The sequence below is a fragment of the Stegostoma tigrinum genome, chromosome 32 (genome assembly GCF_030684315.1).
Source record: "Stegostoma tigrinum isolate sSteTig4 chromosome 32, sSteTig4.hap1, whole genome shotgun sequence".
In the NCBI taxonomy this organism is placed as follows: domain Eukaryota; kingdom Metazoa; phylum Chordata; class Chondrichthyes; order Orectolobiformes; family Stegostomatidae; genus Stegostoma; species Stegostoma tigrinum.
This window is the reverse complement of record NC_081385.1, coordinates 4668826-4686241: the sequence shown is the minus strand read 5'-3', so window position 1 is coordinate 4686241 and position 17416 is coordinate 4668826. Positions and strand designations below refer to the sequence as shown.

General features: G+C 41.6%; 1 protein-coding gene across 2 annotated transcripts in view; it reads left to right on the top strand.

The window, feature by feature from the left end:
- LOC125466884 (ubiquitin-associated and SH3 domain-containing protein B-like) overlaps positions 1 to 17416 on the top strand; it is a 150105-nt gene that overhangs the window by 97705 nt on the left and 34984 nt on the right. The window contains exons 2-3 of one of the 2 annotated variants that reach the window (XM_048562005.2): positions 12211 to 12264; positions 17078 to 17264. In XM_048562005.2, the coding sequence (XP_048417962.2) occupies positions 12211 to 12264; positions 17078 to 17264 (241 nt within the window). The remainder of the gene's footprint in view (positions 1 to 12210; positions 12265 to 17077; positions 17265 to 17416) is intronic. The other variant, XM_048562006.2, reaches the window with a different exon arrangement.

Here is a 17416-nt window from a genome sequence, read left to right as displayed (position 1 = left end):
CCCAAGCGGAATATGAGTTGCTGTTCCTGCAGCCTTCGGGTGGCATCATTGTGGCACTGCAGGAGGCCCATGATGGACATGTCATCTAAAGAATGGGAGGGGGAGTGGAAATGGTTTGCGACTGGGAGGTGCAGTTGTTTATTACGAACTGAGCGGAGGTGTTCTGCAAAGCGGTCCCCAAGCCTCCGCTTGGTTTCCCCAATGTAGAGGAAGCCACACCGGGTACAGTGGATGCAGTATACCACATTGGCAGATGTGCAGGTGAACCTCTGCTTAATGTGGAAAGTCATCTTGGGGCCTGGGATAGGGGTGAGGGAGGAGGTGTGGGGGAAAGTGTAGCATTTCCTGCGGTTGCAGGGGAAGGTGCCGGGTGTGGTGGGGTTGGAGGGCAGTGTGGAACGAACAAGGGAGTCACGGAGAGAGAGGTCTCTCCGGAAAGCAGACGGGGTGGGGATGGAAAAATGTCTTGGGTGGTGGGGTCGGATTGTAGATGGCGGAAGTGTCGTAGGATGTACCCCCTCTCTGATGAAGGGTCTAGGCCCAAAACGTCAGCTTTTATGCTCCTGAGATGCTGCTGGACCTGCTGTGTTAAGCCAGCCTCACATTTTATTATCTTGGATTCTCCAGCATCTGCAGTTCCCATTATCACAGTACTTATTTCCATGTGTGTGCAACTGTGGCCAGTGACGTCAGCAGACTGCAAGAGAACATGCACTGTTGATGTAACTGCAGCCTCTGTGCAGTGACGTCATCTTCAGTGTGGGGAGAGGGATGGGTTTGGGGAGGCAAGGTGAGGCCTTGGGCTCCAGCAAGAACAGAATAGAAGCAGGGAGTGTCTGCCCTCTCCATTCTTGCCACATGGCCCATGCATCTCCTGCCCCATTATTCACACATTTTCGGCAGTGGTCAGAAATGCTAATTCCTTTTGTCACTTATGTAATGCTGGGTTATGATGGAGTGCATGCAATTAACATACCCTTAAATTCCATTGCCAGGTATGGAAACCCATACAGTGTGGTCTTACTGAGACTGAAATCCTTTGTTACCCTATCTGGAGGGTATTCTTCTTGTACACATCTTGAATTAAACTCAGCTAGGGAGATCCATACATCTCAAGGTCTGAGAATCACAGATTACCCAAAATCGGCAGAGGAGAGTTTGTATGAGTTTGAGGTAGTTTTATAATTACCTTTTACTGATGCTGGAGAACAAAAGGATGGAGGGCCCAGTGTGTATTGATCTCCAGCTTCCGTCAACAAACTTCTGCTCAGTTGCCAAAGAAAGTTCTTCCTCTGATCTTTCTCCTATTTGAAGAGGGCACCTACTTGATGAGGACATAGCCCGTCTTCATGAATATATTTTAATTTTAATACCTGTCTGTCTACCCTGTGTCAATCACCGGTTCAAACAGCTCTAGCTAAAGACTACAGACCTGTAATCCCTGGTGTCATCGTCCCACTGTCCGTCATTTTAGTTCAAGGTCACCTTGAACTTTAACTCATACTGACAATCATTTGATAACCTTTGCCATACCAGGTATAAGATGTTCTAGTGACATGAAAGTACTAGGACACCTTGACATTTCCAGCATCTGTTGATACTTTTCGTGAGGGAGAGAGGGGGGGGGAATGAGAAGAGGATCCATGTTTCTGCCAAATGGCTACATGCTGACCTGATAGTGCCATAAAGAAATCCTATAATCTGAGAAGTCTCATTTTTGTAGGGTCCAATGCCATGCTCAACTGAACTTAAGCCAGGTACAAATTTGTGTGTGAGCAGACTCCGAGCTCCAAAATAAGAATAGGGAGCCATATGAACTGCTTTTGCTCTTAATGGATTGGAATTAAAATATAATCCTCGCTAATTTTCCCATCTCCTAACTCAATGCTTCGGGACCTACTGTCATGCAGTTATCATACATTTGCCCAGCATAAACTTATAATCAAACCAAGGATGGCCTTTGTGGGTCCACAGAATTGTATCCCATTGTATCAACAGGGAGAAGGGGGAAGAAACTACAAAATCGCAAAATCAAGTGAAGCTCAGCCTGACCAATTTTTCCATTAAAGCAGGAACTATCTGCTGCAGTACTGTCTTTGATTGCATACTTCTTCTCTTGATGTATAAACCTTCTCCGACTGTGGTAAGCTTCTCAATGTTTGTCATATTTAAAGCATTTTATTCATTTAAAGTGTGATGTTTTATGTAGGACTACACAGTACTGTACAGAAATAGGTTTCCCTGCCCAGCAGGTCTATGTCAGTATTTTTTACCGAATGAACCTCCTCCCTTGTTATTCTGTCAGTGTTAACCTCTATTCCTTTCTTCCATATGTATTTTTCCAGCTTTTCCTCTGTAATAGTAGGCCTAATCTGTGCCAGGGCAGATCCTCTAATCATTTCTGCATACCTCACAGTTTTGTACTTTCCTCCCTCAATTGCTGTTAGGAGTCTCCCACGATCAAAAACAAAAACAAAGTTGCTGGAAAAGCTCAGCATGTCTGGCAACATCTGTGAAGGAAAAAAAGAGTTAACATTTCGGGTGCGATGACCCTTCCTCAGAATAGTTCTGAAGAAATTTCTGAAGAACAGCTCTGAGGAAGGCTCACTAGACCCAAAACGGTAACTTTTTTTTCCTTCACAGATGCTGCCGGACATGCTGAGCTTTTCCACTAACTTTGCTTTTGTTCCTGATTTACAGCATTTGCAGTTCTTTCGGTTTTTATTTTGTCTCCCATGATCAGTTTTGATGAATTATATAATTACAGAAAAGAGGTGATTTTCCCATTGCTTGCCTTATGTCTACTTGAAGGAATCAAAATTCTTCTTCCTGAATGATCCTCTGTCTGTGTACACCTGAGGTTCCTTGAGGTTCTAGCTATTTCACCATCACCATCAAAAATCTTCTTGTTTGGCAGAACTATTGCCCATGGCTCATAACCTTCAGCAGGCTAACCTTACCTGGCTCTTGCAAAAGGCCAGGGAACCACAATTTCAAGTCTTAAATGACTTTGCTACCCTGCACTTTTGTCATCATTCCAGGCAACATCATCAGTGCAACTTGTAATCAAAGTGTTGGCGTTCTGCTCCATTCCAAATGTATATCATCCTCTGGTGTGGTGGGTCTTGTTATTTCCAGTTCTGTTTTTTAACAGTGGACTGTATATGGGGTCTATTTCTATATGTTCGTTCATAGAGTCCCACGTTGAGAACCAGGCCTCCAGAAATTCCCTTGCATATCTGTTGTTTGCTTGTGTAAAAATTTGAATTATTTTTCCATAAAGGATATATATTTCTCTATCCCTGTTTCAGAGTGTGTCACACTTTCTTTCCCTGAGTTAAATCTTGCTTGTGATTATTTGGAGTAGGATGAGGTTTTGGTTTGCAATTCCTGCCCAATTTTCCTTCTGCAGTCAGTTCCACCAAACTAATTGGTCGGCCATTCATCTTAATTATGGGATTTTACTGCATGTAAAATAGCTTCCATGTAAGCCCACTTAGCAATAGTCTCAGCTCTTCAATGTAATTCATCATACCAAAGCATTTTGAAATATTCTGAAATGGTTAAGGTTTTATATAGATTCAGAATTTCCTGTTTTGAAAGGCCATCAGGTACCTCCCACACTCTTCAATCAGAAAGTCCATTGCCTTCTGGGCCAAGGCTCTGTCTCCTGCAGAGATCTCTTAACCGCTGTCTTAAATGAATCATTCCCTGATGTGAAGCTTAATGGGCTGCTTATGAGCTGGATAGTAATAAACAAGATCAATGTATGCTAATATCATTGTGAGTAGGAAAAAGAGAAAACCAGACTTGTTGGGACAGCAATTGAAGTCCATTATTTATGATCTTGCCCTCATTTCCTTTGGAGACCTTGTTCATTTTTGTTGGTGAATTGGAAGGTTGTTGTTAACCCTTTGAGTGATTGCTTTCTTTTTTGCAAATTTACAGTTTCATTCTTTGATTGGATTCTGAGAAGCAATGTTTATGTTTTGCTTTCATAATTAATTGTTATAGGTAGTCAGGTGGAATCAATGACTGGGTAGATCATCCATTTCCACATCCTACTCACTGCTAAGCAAGTGATAAACTTGTCTGACAGGCCACCTGTTTCTTACTTCCAATGCTGTAACACTTCTCTCATTTGCTTGTCACAATGACAACTCAATCTCATCTTTCTCTTGGCAAACACCTACCAACTTGTGTTACCAGTTTGCAGTTAAGCAGAGGAACCTAGATCCTCACCCACTCTTTTGCTAGTCTGCAGTTCCTAAAGAAAATTGTGTTGTTTTCATCACTGTCCAGGGCTAAGATCAGTTTAATTAGTATAACTGGGGATTGAGTCCCGATCTGTGTAACTTTACTAAGTTAAAAATAGGAACAATTTTTATATCTTTAAAAAGGTGCAAAGACATCAAGAAGCAGAATTGTGAGATAGTTAACATGTTTCTAATGTGTATAAGGTCCAGACATACACAGTGAGAATTGTTTCTTGCATTTCACTGGGGAAGGTTTTATAGCTTGTTAGGGGTTAACAATCCATTCATTGACATTGTGTGTCCCAGGACATTGCGGGAAATTAGGCAGGAAATTGTGGAGCTCCTAGCAGAGGACTGGGGGTGGCTAATGTTGTCACATTTTTTAAGATAGACAGTAAGGAGAAACCTAGGAACTGTACACCTGTGAGTCTGTGACATCAGTGGGAGTATGTTGTTGGAGGTGATTCTGAAAGATAGGATTTGGAGAGGCAAGGATTGATTAAGGATGATCAGCATGGTTTTTGAGCGAAGAAAATAATGTTTCAAAGATTTGATTGAGTTTTTTAATGAAGTAACCAAAAAGATTAAGGGCAGAGCAGTAAACCTTGTTTACTTAGACTTTAGTAAAGCCTTTGACAAGGTTCCGCATGGTAGACTAATTAGTAAAGTTAGATCACATGGAATTCAGGATGAGCTTGCCAATTGGATACAAAATTGGCTTTTTGGTGGGAGACAGAGGGTGGTGGTTTTTCAGACAGGAGGCCTGTAACCAGTGGTGTTCCACAGGGATCAGTACTGGGTCCACTTCTGTTTGTCATTTATATAAATGATTTGATGAGAACATGGGAGGCGTAGTTAGTACGTTCGTGGGTGACACCAAAATTGGTGGCATAGTAGACAATAAAGAAGATTATCCAAGATTACAAAGAGATCTTGATCAATTGGGTCAATGGGCTGTAGCAGATGGAGTTTAATTTTGATAAATGTGAGGTAATGCATTCTGGTAAAACAAACAAGGCAGGACTTATACAATATAATGGAGGGCCCTGGGTAGTGTTGTAGAACAGAGACGTCTAGGGGTTCAGGTACATAATTCGTTGAAGTTTGCATCACAGGTAGACAGAATGGTTAAGAAAGCGTTTGGCATGCTTGTGGTCGTTGCTCAGACGTTTGAGTATAGGAACTGGATATCATGCTAGGATTGTACACGACATAGGTGAAGCCCCTCTGTAATACAGTGTCTAGTTCTGGTTGCCTTGTTACTGGAAAGGATACTATTAAACTGGAGAGGGTGCAGTAAAGCTTTCCTATGATGTCGCCAGGTACGGAGGGTTTGGGATATAAGAATAAACTGGAAAGACCACAACTTTTCCACAGGAGCATAGGAGGTTGAGGGGTGACCTTATTGAGGTTTATAAGATCACGAGGGGCATGGATATGGTGAATGATGAGAGTCTTTTCCCTAGGGTGTGTGAGTTCAAAACTCAGGGTCATACTTTTTAGGTGAGAGGAGAAAGATTTAAAAAGGACATGAGGAGCAATTTTTTTTTAATAGAGAGTAACTTGGGTATGGAATGAACTGCCAAAGAAAGTGGTGGATGCAGGTATAGTTACAATGTTTATAAAATGTCTGGATAAGTTCATGAATGGGAAAGGTTTGGAGCATTATGGGCAAAGTACGGGCAGGTGGGACTAGTTTAGTTTGGGAATATAGTCAGCATGCACTTGTTGGACCAAAGGGTCTGTGCCCATGCTGTATGACTCTATGACTTCAGGCAATGCAGTGTGAGTGGTTGCGAGGCCTCTAAGATTGGATCTTTCAGAGCAGGAATTCAGTGTACATGTGTGTGATGGTCTGACTTCGATGACCACAGTCACAATTCAAACTGTTCATCCTGCTCCTCTTGTGGAGCAAATAGCCACGTCTTCCCAGCCTGGCATTAAGCAGTAGAGGGTTGTCCAAATTTTGCACAGATGGCTGATAGTTGAATTTCATTGCTGAGATCAGTTATCAGATGGCAATTGATGATATTTGTCGTCACCTAGGAGGTGAGCCATTGAGATGTGGAGCTGTCAATAGTTTGTAGGGTGTGAAGTGTGTTTCAGTAGGTTCTGTGGATTTCAGACAGGTGTGTGGGTTTTACTGTGATGGTAATTTTACTTCTTACTTAAAGCTGACTAGTGGAAAAATATTTATGCACTTAAATGCTTTAAGAGGGTAACAAAATCCTGACAGAAAATTTCACAATTATCTCTGACTTTGACACCACAACTTCCTGCTTTAATAAAAAACACTGTTTCCTACCCTGCTTCCAGTGGTCTTATTCAAATTGGGAATTTTTATTTTCCAAAAACAGAATGTGCAACCACAGGCCCCACCCAAATCTGGTTAGCATAGGCCTGAAGTAACTGCAAAGTGCCTGTGGGGAAAAATTAAACTATTAACCATAGCAGTTGTTCTACAACCAGGCAAGCTGGTGTTGAGCATCTGGCGCTATTGAGAAGTACCAAAAGACTTCTTCATGTTATTGCCAGCAGCATAATTGGTCAAAAACACAAAATGTGTCATGAGATTATTGGATAAGAGACCAAAAGCTTGGTCAAAGAGGTAGGTGGGGTTTAAGGTAAATTTTAAGAAGGAGATGGAGGTGAAGAGATTTGGGGAGGGAATTTAGGCCCCAGGCAGTGGCTGCCAATTGTGCAGTGTTTAACACAGCTGAAGCTCATGAGGACAAAATAGGAGGAGTGCAGCAAGGTGTAAGTTGTAAGGGTTGGAGGATATTACATACGGAGGGAAGAGGCTACGGATGGCTTTGAACATAAGGATAAGATTTTAAAATTAAGGCTTTATCATATCAAAAATCAATGCAGGTCACAGGTAATGGGATTCAGCGTGAGTTAGCTTATGAGGATGAAAATTACACAGTGGGTGTTCTTTGGAACATAATAACTCCATAATTAGGGCTGACTGTACTTTGGTTTTTGTGTTCCCTGTAATGTGACAGACTGATTGAATTGGGATTTTATGATTGGTCTGATTGCTCACAGATTGATTGGTCTATGTTAATATTGCTGAGTAGGGCCTTATCATTATTATTTTGTAGCATCTAATGACAGAGATGGATACCACAGGATTTTCTTACAGCCCCCTCTGCTTTATTTTGTTGTAGCTCTGCTCTACTTTACATTCCTTTGTTATAAAAGGTTTCTTCTCAGCTATACAAAGCAAAATACTCCAAGTACTGGGAGTCTGAAATAAAAGTCAGTGAGGCAATGGCCTGATGGTATTATCATTGGATTGTTAATCCAGAAACTGAGTAGTGTTCAGGGGACCTGGGTTTGAATCCTGGTGAAATGGGCAGTAAATGCTGCCCTAGCCAGCAACACCCTCATCCCATGAATAAATTTTAAGAAGTAGAAAATGCTGAAAATACTCACTAAATCAGGCAGTAGCTGTGAAAACAAAACAAAGTGAGTGGGTGGGATCCTACATTATGGAGTTGAGACTCAGATTTGACTATGCAGGTGAGCATCACTTAGGAATGGGTCAGCTTCTCTCATGCAATCGCATGCTTCTCATTACATATATCTTCGTAAGTAGCTCATGAGGCAGGCTGGAGGGAAATCCTTCTCCTTGAGTATGGAGATCCTTCATTCATTCTCTGCGAGCTAGAAGTATCACACCAGCTTTTGGACAGGCAATAAGCATTCTGCACATTTGTCCCCAGTCAATCAGCCAGCCAGTCTTGTCCCTAACTGGTGCACATTACCCTCCAATCTCACTTATCTTCCATACCCTGTGCAACTTCTTCACGACCCGATCACAATTATTGCATGGCGAGGATGAATGCTCTCCAAATAGGATAAAGAAGCAGCTGCTGCCTCTAATGTGCAGTTAGACAATTACCTAGCTGGCGTGCACACTTTACATATGCATCCATGTATCGGAAGGCACAAATTACTCATTACTCATACTTAAATCTGGTGAGCTGATTTTTCAGTAAGCATGCATGTTATGCAAATGCATGCAAAGGGCTTCTTGACATTTACTGTTAGGAAACTCAACCTGCTTTTTAAAGTTCAGAGAACTTGAATGCAAACATTCATCCAACTTGTAAGGGTTCTGAATTTTGGCCTCCTACCAAATTAAGTTTTCCTACCCACCTCTATACTGCTCCTGGGAGCAGCACAAGGTTCCACATGAGGTTTCTGGTAACTGATCCTTTATCAAACTGACAATGGGTAGAAATGGAGAATATAGAACAGTACAACACGACAACAGGCTTGTTGGCCCATCATGTCTATACTGACCATGACACCATTCTAAACTAATCCCATGTGCCTGTGTATTGTTTGCATCCCTCTATCCCCTGCCTGTTCATGTGCCTGTCTGAATGCCTCTTAAACATTGCTATTGTATGAGCTTCTTCCACGTCCCCTGGCAGCATGTTCCAGGCACCTATCACCCGTTGTGTAAAAAAAAATGCCTCGCACATGTCCTTTAAACCTTTCCCCTCTCACTTTAAATCTACGCCCTATTTTTTGACATTTCCACCCTGGGGTTAAGATACTGACTATCCACTCTATACATGCCTCTCATAATTTTATATACATCTATCCAGCGTTGACTATTGTGGAACACCACTGGTCATAGACCTCCAGTCAGAAAAAAACACACCTCTACAACTACCCTCTGTCTTTTGTGCTGACTTTGTATTTCATTTAACAACTCACTGTGGATCCCGTGTGGCTTAATATTCTGGACCAGCCTACCAACCTTTCAAATGATTTACTAAAGTCCACGTGGACAACATCCGCTGCCCTAATTTCATCAATCATCTTCGTTACTTTCTCAAAAACCTCAAACAAATTTTGTGAGACAAAATTTTGATGACTCTGAGAGGAGGCTTCTGCATCAAAAAAGAGGAAACTGTGATGGTATGAGTTAGTGATAATTGATTGAAGAATGTTATTTAAAGGGATGGTGGTGGAAAGGCAGTGGTAAACATTTAAAGAGCGAATGGGTAAAGTGGAATAATTGTTCAAAAAGGTGGCCAAACCATCACTTACAAGGGGAATTAGAGATAGTATTAGATCCAACAAAGAGACAAACAAATTGGCATGAAATTAGATCCAACAAAGAAGCATACAAATTGGCATGAAAAAATAACAGATCCAAGAAGTTCAAACAGTTTAGAATTCAGCAAAAGAAGACAAAGGGTTTGATTAAGATAGGGAAAATAGAGCGTAAGAATAAGGTAGCAGTGAACATAAAGGCTGACAGGTATACTATGGGTATGTGAAGAGGGAAAGATTGCTGAAGACAAATGTAAGTCCCTTACAGTGAGAAACAGGGAAATTTATAATGGGAAATTAAAGAAAGAGCTGACCAATGAAATACATACTTTGGTTCTGTGTTCACAAAGGAGGCCACAAATAACATACAAGAAATGTTAGGGAACACAGGATTTAATGAGAAGGAGAAACTGAAGGAAATCAGCAATAGCAGGGAAATAGTGTTGGGGAAATTGATGTGTTGGTGTGAATCCACTGAATCCTCAGGACCTGATAATCGACATCCCAGAGTACTTAACGAAGTCAGCCTAGAGACAGAGGATGCATTGGTTGTCAGCTTTCAAGGTCATCCCGACTTTGGAACAGTTCCTACAGATTGGAGGGTTTGCTCATATAACCCCTCTACCCCTCTATTTAAGAAGGGAGACAGAGAGAAAACTGGGAACTAAAGGCCATTCAGCCTGACGCAGTAGTGGGAAAATTTCAAGGGTCCTTTATAAATGAATTAATAGCTGAGCACTTGGAAAACAGTGACAGGATCAGACAGAGGCTTCATTGATTTACTAAAAGGATATATGCTTGACAAATCTACTGGAATATTTTGAGGATGTTAAACCTGATGAAGGGAAGCCAGTGGTGGATTAATTGGATTTTCAGAAGACATTGGACAAAGTCCCACATAAGCGATTAGTGCATAAAATTAAAGCACATGGGATTAGGGGTAGCACAATGAGATGGATAGAAGACTGATTCACAGCATAGGAAACTAAGAGTAGGAATAAACTTTTCTGAATGACAGGCAGTGATTTTTTTGTTATTTATTAATGGGATGAGAGTGTCACTGGCTAGGAAGCATTTACTGCCCATCCCTAATTGTCCATAGGACAGTTCAGAGTCAACCAAATTGCAGTAGGACTGGAGTCACGTGTAGGCCGTACCAGGTAAGGATGGCAAATTCCTTCCCTAAGGGCATTAGTGAACCAGATGGGTTTTTCCCAACAATGTATTCATGGTTATAGTTAGATTCTTAATTCCAGATATTTTTATTGAATTCAAACAGTCCAGCAATAATACCACTATGCCATCTCCTCCCAATAATTAGATTAGTGGGGTATGGCAGGGATCAGTGCCAGGACCCCAGCTATTCGGAATATATAATAATGATTTGGATGAGGGAATTAAATGTAACTTCTCCAGATTTGAAATTGACACAAAGGTGGGTGGGAGGGTAAGCTGTGATGAGGTTATAAAAATGCTTCAATGTGATTTGGACAAGCTGAATGAGTGGGCAAAAACATGAAGAATGCAGTCGAATGTGGACAAATATGAAGTTATCCACTTTGGTAGCAAAAACAGGAAGGCAGATTATTATCTGTATAGCTATAAATTAAGATCTAACACATCAAACTGAAACGTTAATGTTTCTCTCACCACTGATGTTGTTTGGTCCTTGAGTAATTCAGGATTTACTGTTTTTATTTCTCTCTACTCTGTCAGCCTTTCTTCTGTCAGGTTCATTCTTTGCATGCCTTAGAGTTTGAGGGCCCCGGGTCCAAGTCTCATGCACAAAATCTGGGGGAGTGCAACACTGCAATCTTTTGGGTGTGATTTTAAACTTGGGTACACTGAGAGATTACATGGCACTATTCTGTTATACAAGCAATAAAATTCTCCCAGGTGCCCTGGCCAATTCATATTCCTGAGCTAACACCACTCAAAAACAGATGGATGTGGTCATCTTCACAGTCCTGATTGTTGGATCTTGCTGTGTCAATTTGCCTGCTATTTTTATTTTATTTACTTTATTAGAAAATTGACTTCTTTTTAAAGGTGTTTAATTGGCAGTAAAATTGTTTGGGACATGCTGAGGTCCTGAATTGTGTCTTATAAATTTCCATAATCTACAGGTGCCAGTTCCTGCTCATGAACAGCTATGAACAGGATGGGTCGAGGTTGAGAATAAAACTCAAGTGGTTTGTTAGTAGTCTGTGACATGGGTGTAAGAAACCTGCAAGGATAATTAAACCTTATTTATCTAATGTACTCTCCAGTAAAAAAGCACTGATCAGCAAGAGTGCAAGACCCATTTAACTGGAGGGTAATGTAAATAACCTTGAGAAAATCGATGGGAGAAAGCTGGGGTATATGTTGTTCAATCCACTTGGAGATACTGGACCTGCAATGAGTGATCCACTCTCACCAAGGATCAGTGGGTAATATGTCTACCTGGGGCAATGATCATCTTTTTCTAGCATAGAATGTCACAAAAAGATTCACTGCATTCTGGTCACACTTTCTATCAATTCTGAAATATTGCAGGATGGATGCTAAAACTCATCAGAAACTTGCTGTGAGGAGGAGCTGGATATCATCTGAAGCACAAACTTTTATGAGGTTATTTTCTTCTTGCTTGTAACAGGCTTGAGTGTTTCAGCAATGACTGACTGACTGTGTCAAAAACTGGACCATTCTGCTTGCTGTTTGATGACCTGTTCCAGTGCTGCTTAGCTGATAAATAGAATCAGGATCTGGTGACGACTTTCTTTTGTCCAGGTGGAATCTGCGTGGACTGCAATGTGCCATTAATTGATTGCAGAAATCGAGAGAGTACATCTAGTATCCTGTGTGATAACAATTCTCTTTCATCTTTTTCTTCCAGACTAAAGGCGTTAGCATCCACAGGCGGGAAGAGTGTCCAGGCAGCTTGTGATTGGTTGGTATGAGATTAATATCTACAAATGCAGCTGGCTGTTTTTCTCTTGCAGCTTTACCTTGTACTGTGATCTGATAATCCTTTATATAATTTATTAATTTCTAGAGACAATTGATGGTACTTGCATTCTCATTGCAAACCTAGATTTAAAGCAAATTGAACATTGTGGAAGTGGAATCTCTTCTGGTTCACTTGGGCTCCCTGGACCAGAGATGCCCTATGAACTCCAAGTAAAAGATCTACTCAAAAAAGGAAGGATGTAATCGTACAATTCTTTATCACCACACAATAAAGAGCAAATAGTTTCAAACGATTAGAAAGTTAGATCGCATGGATACAGAAAAACTATATTCATTGGTGAGGGAACCTAGAGCTAGGTGACAAGATCTTCAATTTGGAGCCAGGCCATTCGAGACAGAAGTCAGAAAGCACTTTTCCACATAGGGACAGTGGCAGAGATCTGGAATTCTCTTTCTTCCAAAAGGGCTGGGGATATTGGGGCACGATTGGAGTCATGAAGAATAATATACACTACAGTTGGAAGAAAGCTCCAATAATCCCTGGTCATCAGACATGCCTCTTTATAACACTATAATGTTAAATGTAGAGTGATACAGTACAGAAGTTGGCCAGTTGACTATACACAGCCACTGGACACAAACACTCTCATTAGATGTGAAACCAATACAAAAGCCAGTAATCTTCTGTCTGGAGCTGTCTGTAGTGAGGCCTGAACCTAAATCTTTCTGACTCAGGGTGTGAAAATACTATTTTCCTAGGGCACTGTAGTTTGGACAACCTCATTAAATCTCGCTACCTGCCTCTCCTCAAAGGTGGCCCTAAAATCTATGTAAAAGGTACACTTGCATATACATTGTTGTGAGAAAGCAGCTACTCCATTTGGATACAAGTCACAGATGACAATTGACCCTATATTATGCCCATGTTTTACTTTATACTGAAGAGGGGTCTTTAGTACAGAGTTATCCATAGTCTAGAGGCAGCATTGCTCAGATCTTTGGAAGCTGTGGGCAATAGATCTACAAAAGGTGAGAAAATGTCTCAAAATTGAATGATGTGGGTTAAATTCTGCCCTTAACTGAGACTATATTAGGAATATGAGGGCTATGCACTGTATGTGGCCTGAAAAGGAGGCCGGTTTGCATGGAGGAAGCTGGCAAAAAAATTTAAAAATCTAAATTGAGCGAAGGTGCTATTGCATAATGCAGTTCTAGGTATAACCCTTGCTAATACGACTATCGATTTGAAGCACATAGCAGCACTAACCAGGCCAACCCAGGTTACTGAGTGTTTCCTGCTTTGTCGACTTCAGTGCTGTACTCAGGGGATCCCATAACTGTCTAAAATTACTGCAGCTCAACTCGCAGGATGTGGCTAGTGTGGTTAGCCTTCTGTGCCTTTCTCTCCAAGGTGGCAGGTGCTCTGTTAAAGAAAATGCAGGAGTAGAGCATATATGCCAAGAAAAGCTTTTTTAAAGAGGAAACATTCACATGTTCAGTGTATGCTGAATCTCTTTTTAGTCTGGATAACACAGTGCTTTACGTTCGTGAATTAGTGTACAATCTACTGCAGTAATGCGTTCTCAGATTCTTAGGATTAGATACTGGCTTTCACCATCAGCCGTTATTAATGAGACTTTCCATCAAAAGCTCACATAAAACAAACCCAGTCAAAATCCTGCAAATAAATCAATGAACTGAACTTGAAACTGTGTGAGACCACTACTGAAAAGTGAAATTGTCGACGTTATCGTACTGATCTTAAAGCAGACAGTAACTTTGGGAGGTGAGTGTGCGAAGTGATGCGTCTTTTCTAAATTATTTCCTTATCACCAACAATTTTCTGCTGTTTTGCCACAAGTTTTTACTTTTCTTTATTCTTTCAAGTGATCTTCTTGGCCAGGCCAGCAGTTGTTACTCATTCCTCACTGCACTGGAGAACGAGTGAGGTTCCAAAAGCTTGTGTTTTCAAATAAACCTGTTGGACTATAACCTGGTGTCGTTTGATTTCTGACCTTTCCCTGTTTAAATAATGTTCACTCTTCTATTCTTCTATCAAAGTCCACAACCTCACATTTACTACATTATATTTCATTTGTCAATTTTTTGCCACATAATTAAACAGTCTAAATCCCTCTTTAGACTCTTTGCTCATAAGGCAGGCTTAGCTGTCCTGGATGGTGTTAAGCTTCTTGAGTGCTGTTGATGCCCGCCCATCTGGACAAGTGGGGAGTTTTCCATCATATTCCTGTCTTGTGCATTGTACATATTGGACAGGCTTTGGGGAGGCATTCAAGAGGTGACTTACTTGTTGCAGTATTCCTCGCTTCTGACCTGCTGTTGTAGCCACTGTATTTATGTGGTTTGTCCATAAGAGCTAATTGTCAATGGTCACCCTAAGGATGTTGATAGTAGGGAATTAAGTGAAGGTTACACAATTGAATGTCAGAGAATGGTAGTTAGATTGTCTCTTATGGTCATACCTGTCCTTTGTGTGGTGCGAATGGTACTTTCCACTTGTCAGCTCAAGCCTAGGTATTGTCTACATGTAGTCTCATTTGATCGTGGACTGCTTCAGTTTCTGACAACTCACAAATGGCACTGAACATGGTGCAATCATCTGCAAACATCCCTACTTCTGACCTTATGATGGAAGAAATGTCATTGATGAAGCAGCTGAAGATGGTTGGGCCCACCCTGAGGAATGCCTGGAGCTGGGATGACTGACCTCCAACAACCACAGCCATCTTCCTATGTGCCAGGTATGATGCCAACCACTAGAGAGTTTGCCCCTGATGCCCATGTTTTGCTTGGGCTCCTTGATGTTACTCTTGGTCATAGGTGGCCTTGATGTCAAGGGCTGTCACTCTCACCTCACCTCTGGAACTCAGCTCTTTTAGCAATGTTTGAACCAAGGCTGCAATGAGGTCAGGAGCTGAGTAGCCCTGGCGGAACCCAAGCTGGAATTAGAACTAGAGTTTGATTTTATTGTTACATAACTCAAGTACAGGAATATAAGAATACAGTGAAAAGAGTGCAAAGTCACCATTCACCAGTGCCATCTTGATGACAAAACCATACTTCGAAAAACAACACAGCAGAAATTAAAGAAAGCCAAAGGGTAAGATCTTAAAGTCTAAGTCTTATCTCCATAAAGGTGTTTGGAACCACTGATCCAGGCAGTTTCGCCTAGCCACAGCCTGGAGTCTTGCATTGATCACTGGGAGGTTTAGCAGGTTATTGCTGAGCAGGTGCTGCTTGATAACACTGTTGATGACACCTTCTATCACTTTATTGATGATCTCAAGTTGACTGTTGAGGCAGTAATTGACTGGGTGTGATTTATCCTGCTTTTTGTATACAGGACATAGCTGGCCAATCTTCTACATTGTTGGATAGATGCCAGTGTTTTATCTGTACTGGAAGAGCTTGGCTAGAGAAGTGACAAGTTCTGGAGCACGAGTCTTCAGTACTATTGCTGAAATGTTGTCAGGGTCCATAGCCTTTGTAGTATCCAAAGCCTTTGTAGTATCCAGTGCCTCCTCCTGTTTGTACATATCACGTCGAGTGAATCGAATTGGCTGAAGACTTGTATCTATGGACCACTGGAGGAGGCTGAAATGGGCCATCCACTAAGCCATTCTGGCTGAAGAATGCTGCAAAATTCTTCGGCCTTATCTTCTGCATTGATATGCTGGGTTCTTCTAGCAATGAGGATGGGGATAGTTGTGGAGCCATGTCCTTGTACAATGAGTTGTTTAATTTTCTACCACCATTCATGACTGGATGTAGCAGGTATGCAGAGCTTAAATCTGATCCATTGGTTGTGGGATCGCTTAGCTCTTGCTGTTTATGCTATTTGACATGTAAGTAGTCTTGTTTGGTAGCATCACCAGATTAACATTTCATTTTTGGGTATGCCAGGTGCTGCTCCTGGCACGCCTTCCTGCTCTCTCTATTGAACCAGGGCTGATACCCTGGCTTGATGGTAATGATTTAGTGGGGGATATGCTGGGTCATGAGATTGTACATTGTATTGGAAAATACAATCCTGCTGCTGTTGATAGCCACCAGTGCCTTATGAACACCCTGACATAAATTGCTCGATCTGTTTGAAGTGTGTCCCATTTAGCACGGTGACAGTGCCACACAACACAATGGAGGGTATTCTCAATCCGAAGGTGGGAATTTGTCTCCACAAGGACTGTGCAGTGGTCACTCTTACTGATACTAGTATAAGTGATGACACAGAACACAGAGAAGATTGAGACATTGTGGATGGATATGAACCATCTCAGATTCAGCTTTCTTTAGCCAAGGACAGGGTTCATGAGAATCTGAATGCAATCTTAGCAATTACTGAGGCCCTGTGAAGAGGATTACCGCATGATTGATTGCATTGTGTTTTACACACTAAAACAGCAAGATATATTGAAACAGACTGTTGCCAAATTGATTGACTGCTCCATGAATTCCCCAGTGCTTGTGTACAACCAGGAAGTTTGTTTCTCCACAGTATTCCCCTGGCTAATGGCTCTAATTCCTTTCTGTTCTATTACAACAATTGATTTCATTTGGAGGGGGGGGGGAGTTTGTGGCAAGACAGCCCTGGCTGAGAGTTGACTGAACAGCACTGCATTGATTTTTCTTCTCTGCCTGTGTGTGAATCTGACAGCTGATTGTTAAAAGTAACCTGGCATGGCTGCGAATTAAAGTGACATTTGCAATGTGCCATCTCTTCCGTAAGTAAACTCTTTTCAATCTCTTCTTTTCCACCTTTTCCTTCACACTAGGCTGTTTTCACATGTCGACGACCCCTTCCTGGATGACCCTCTTCCTCGGGAATATGTTCTTTACCTGCGTCCCACTGGACCATTGGCCAACAAGCTTTTTGAGTACTGGCATCAGTCACGACAAATGTGTGGCAAAAACAAGGCACACAACATCTTCCCCCACATCACCCTCTGCCAGTTCTTCATGGTGAGTGATTTCGATTTTCAGAGCCAGTTTCTGAGGAGACTCAGGTGTTAAATTTAAATCGAAGATCAGATAATTCAGCAGGAGGTCATTCAGCCCATCTTGTGCCGATGATGGAGGAGGCTCGTTTGACAGTGAGGAGGGGAGTTAGAAGT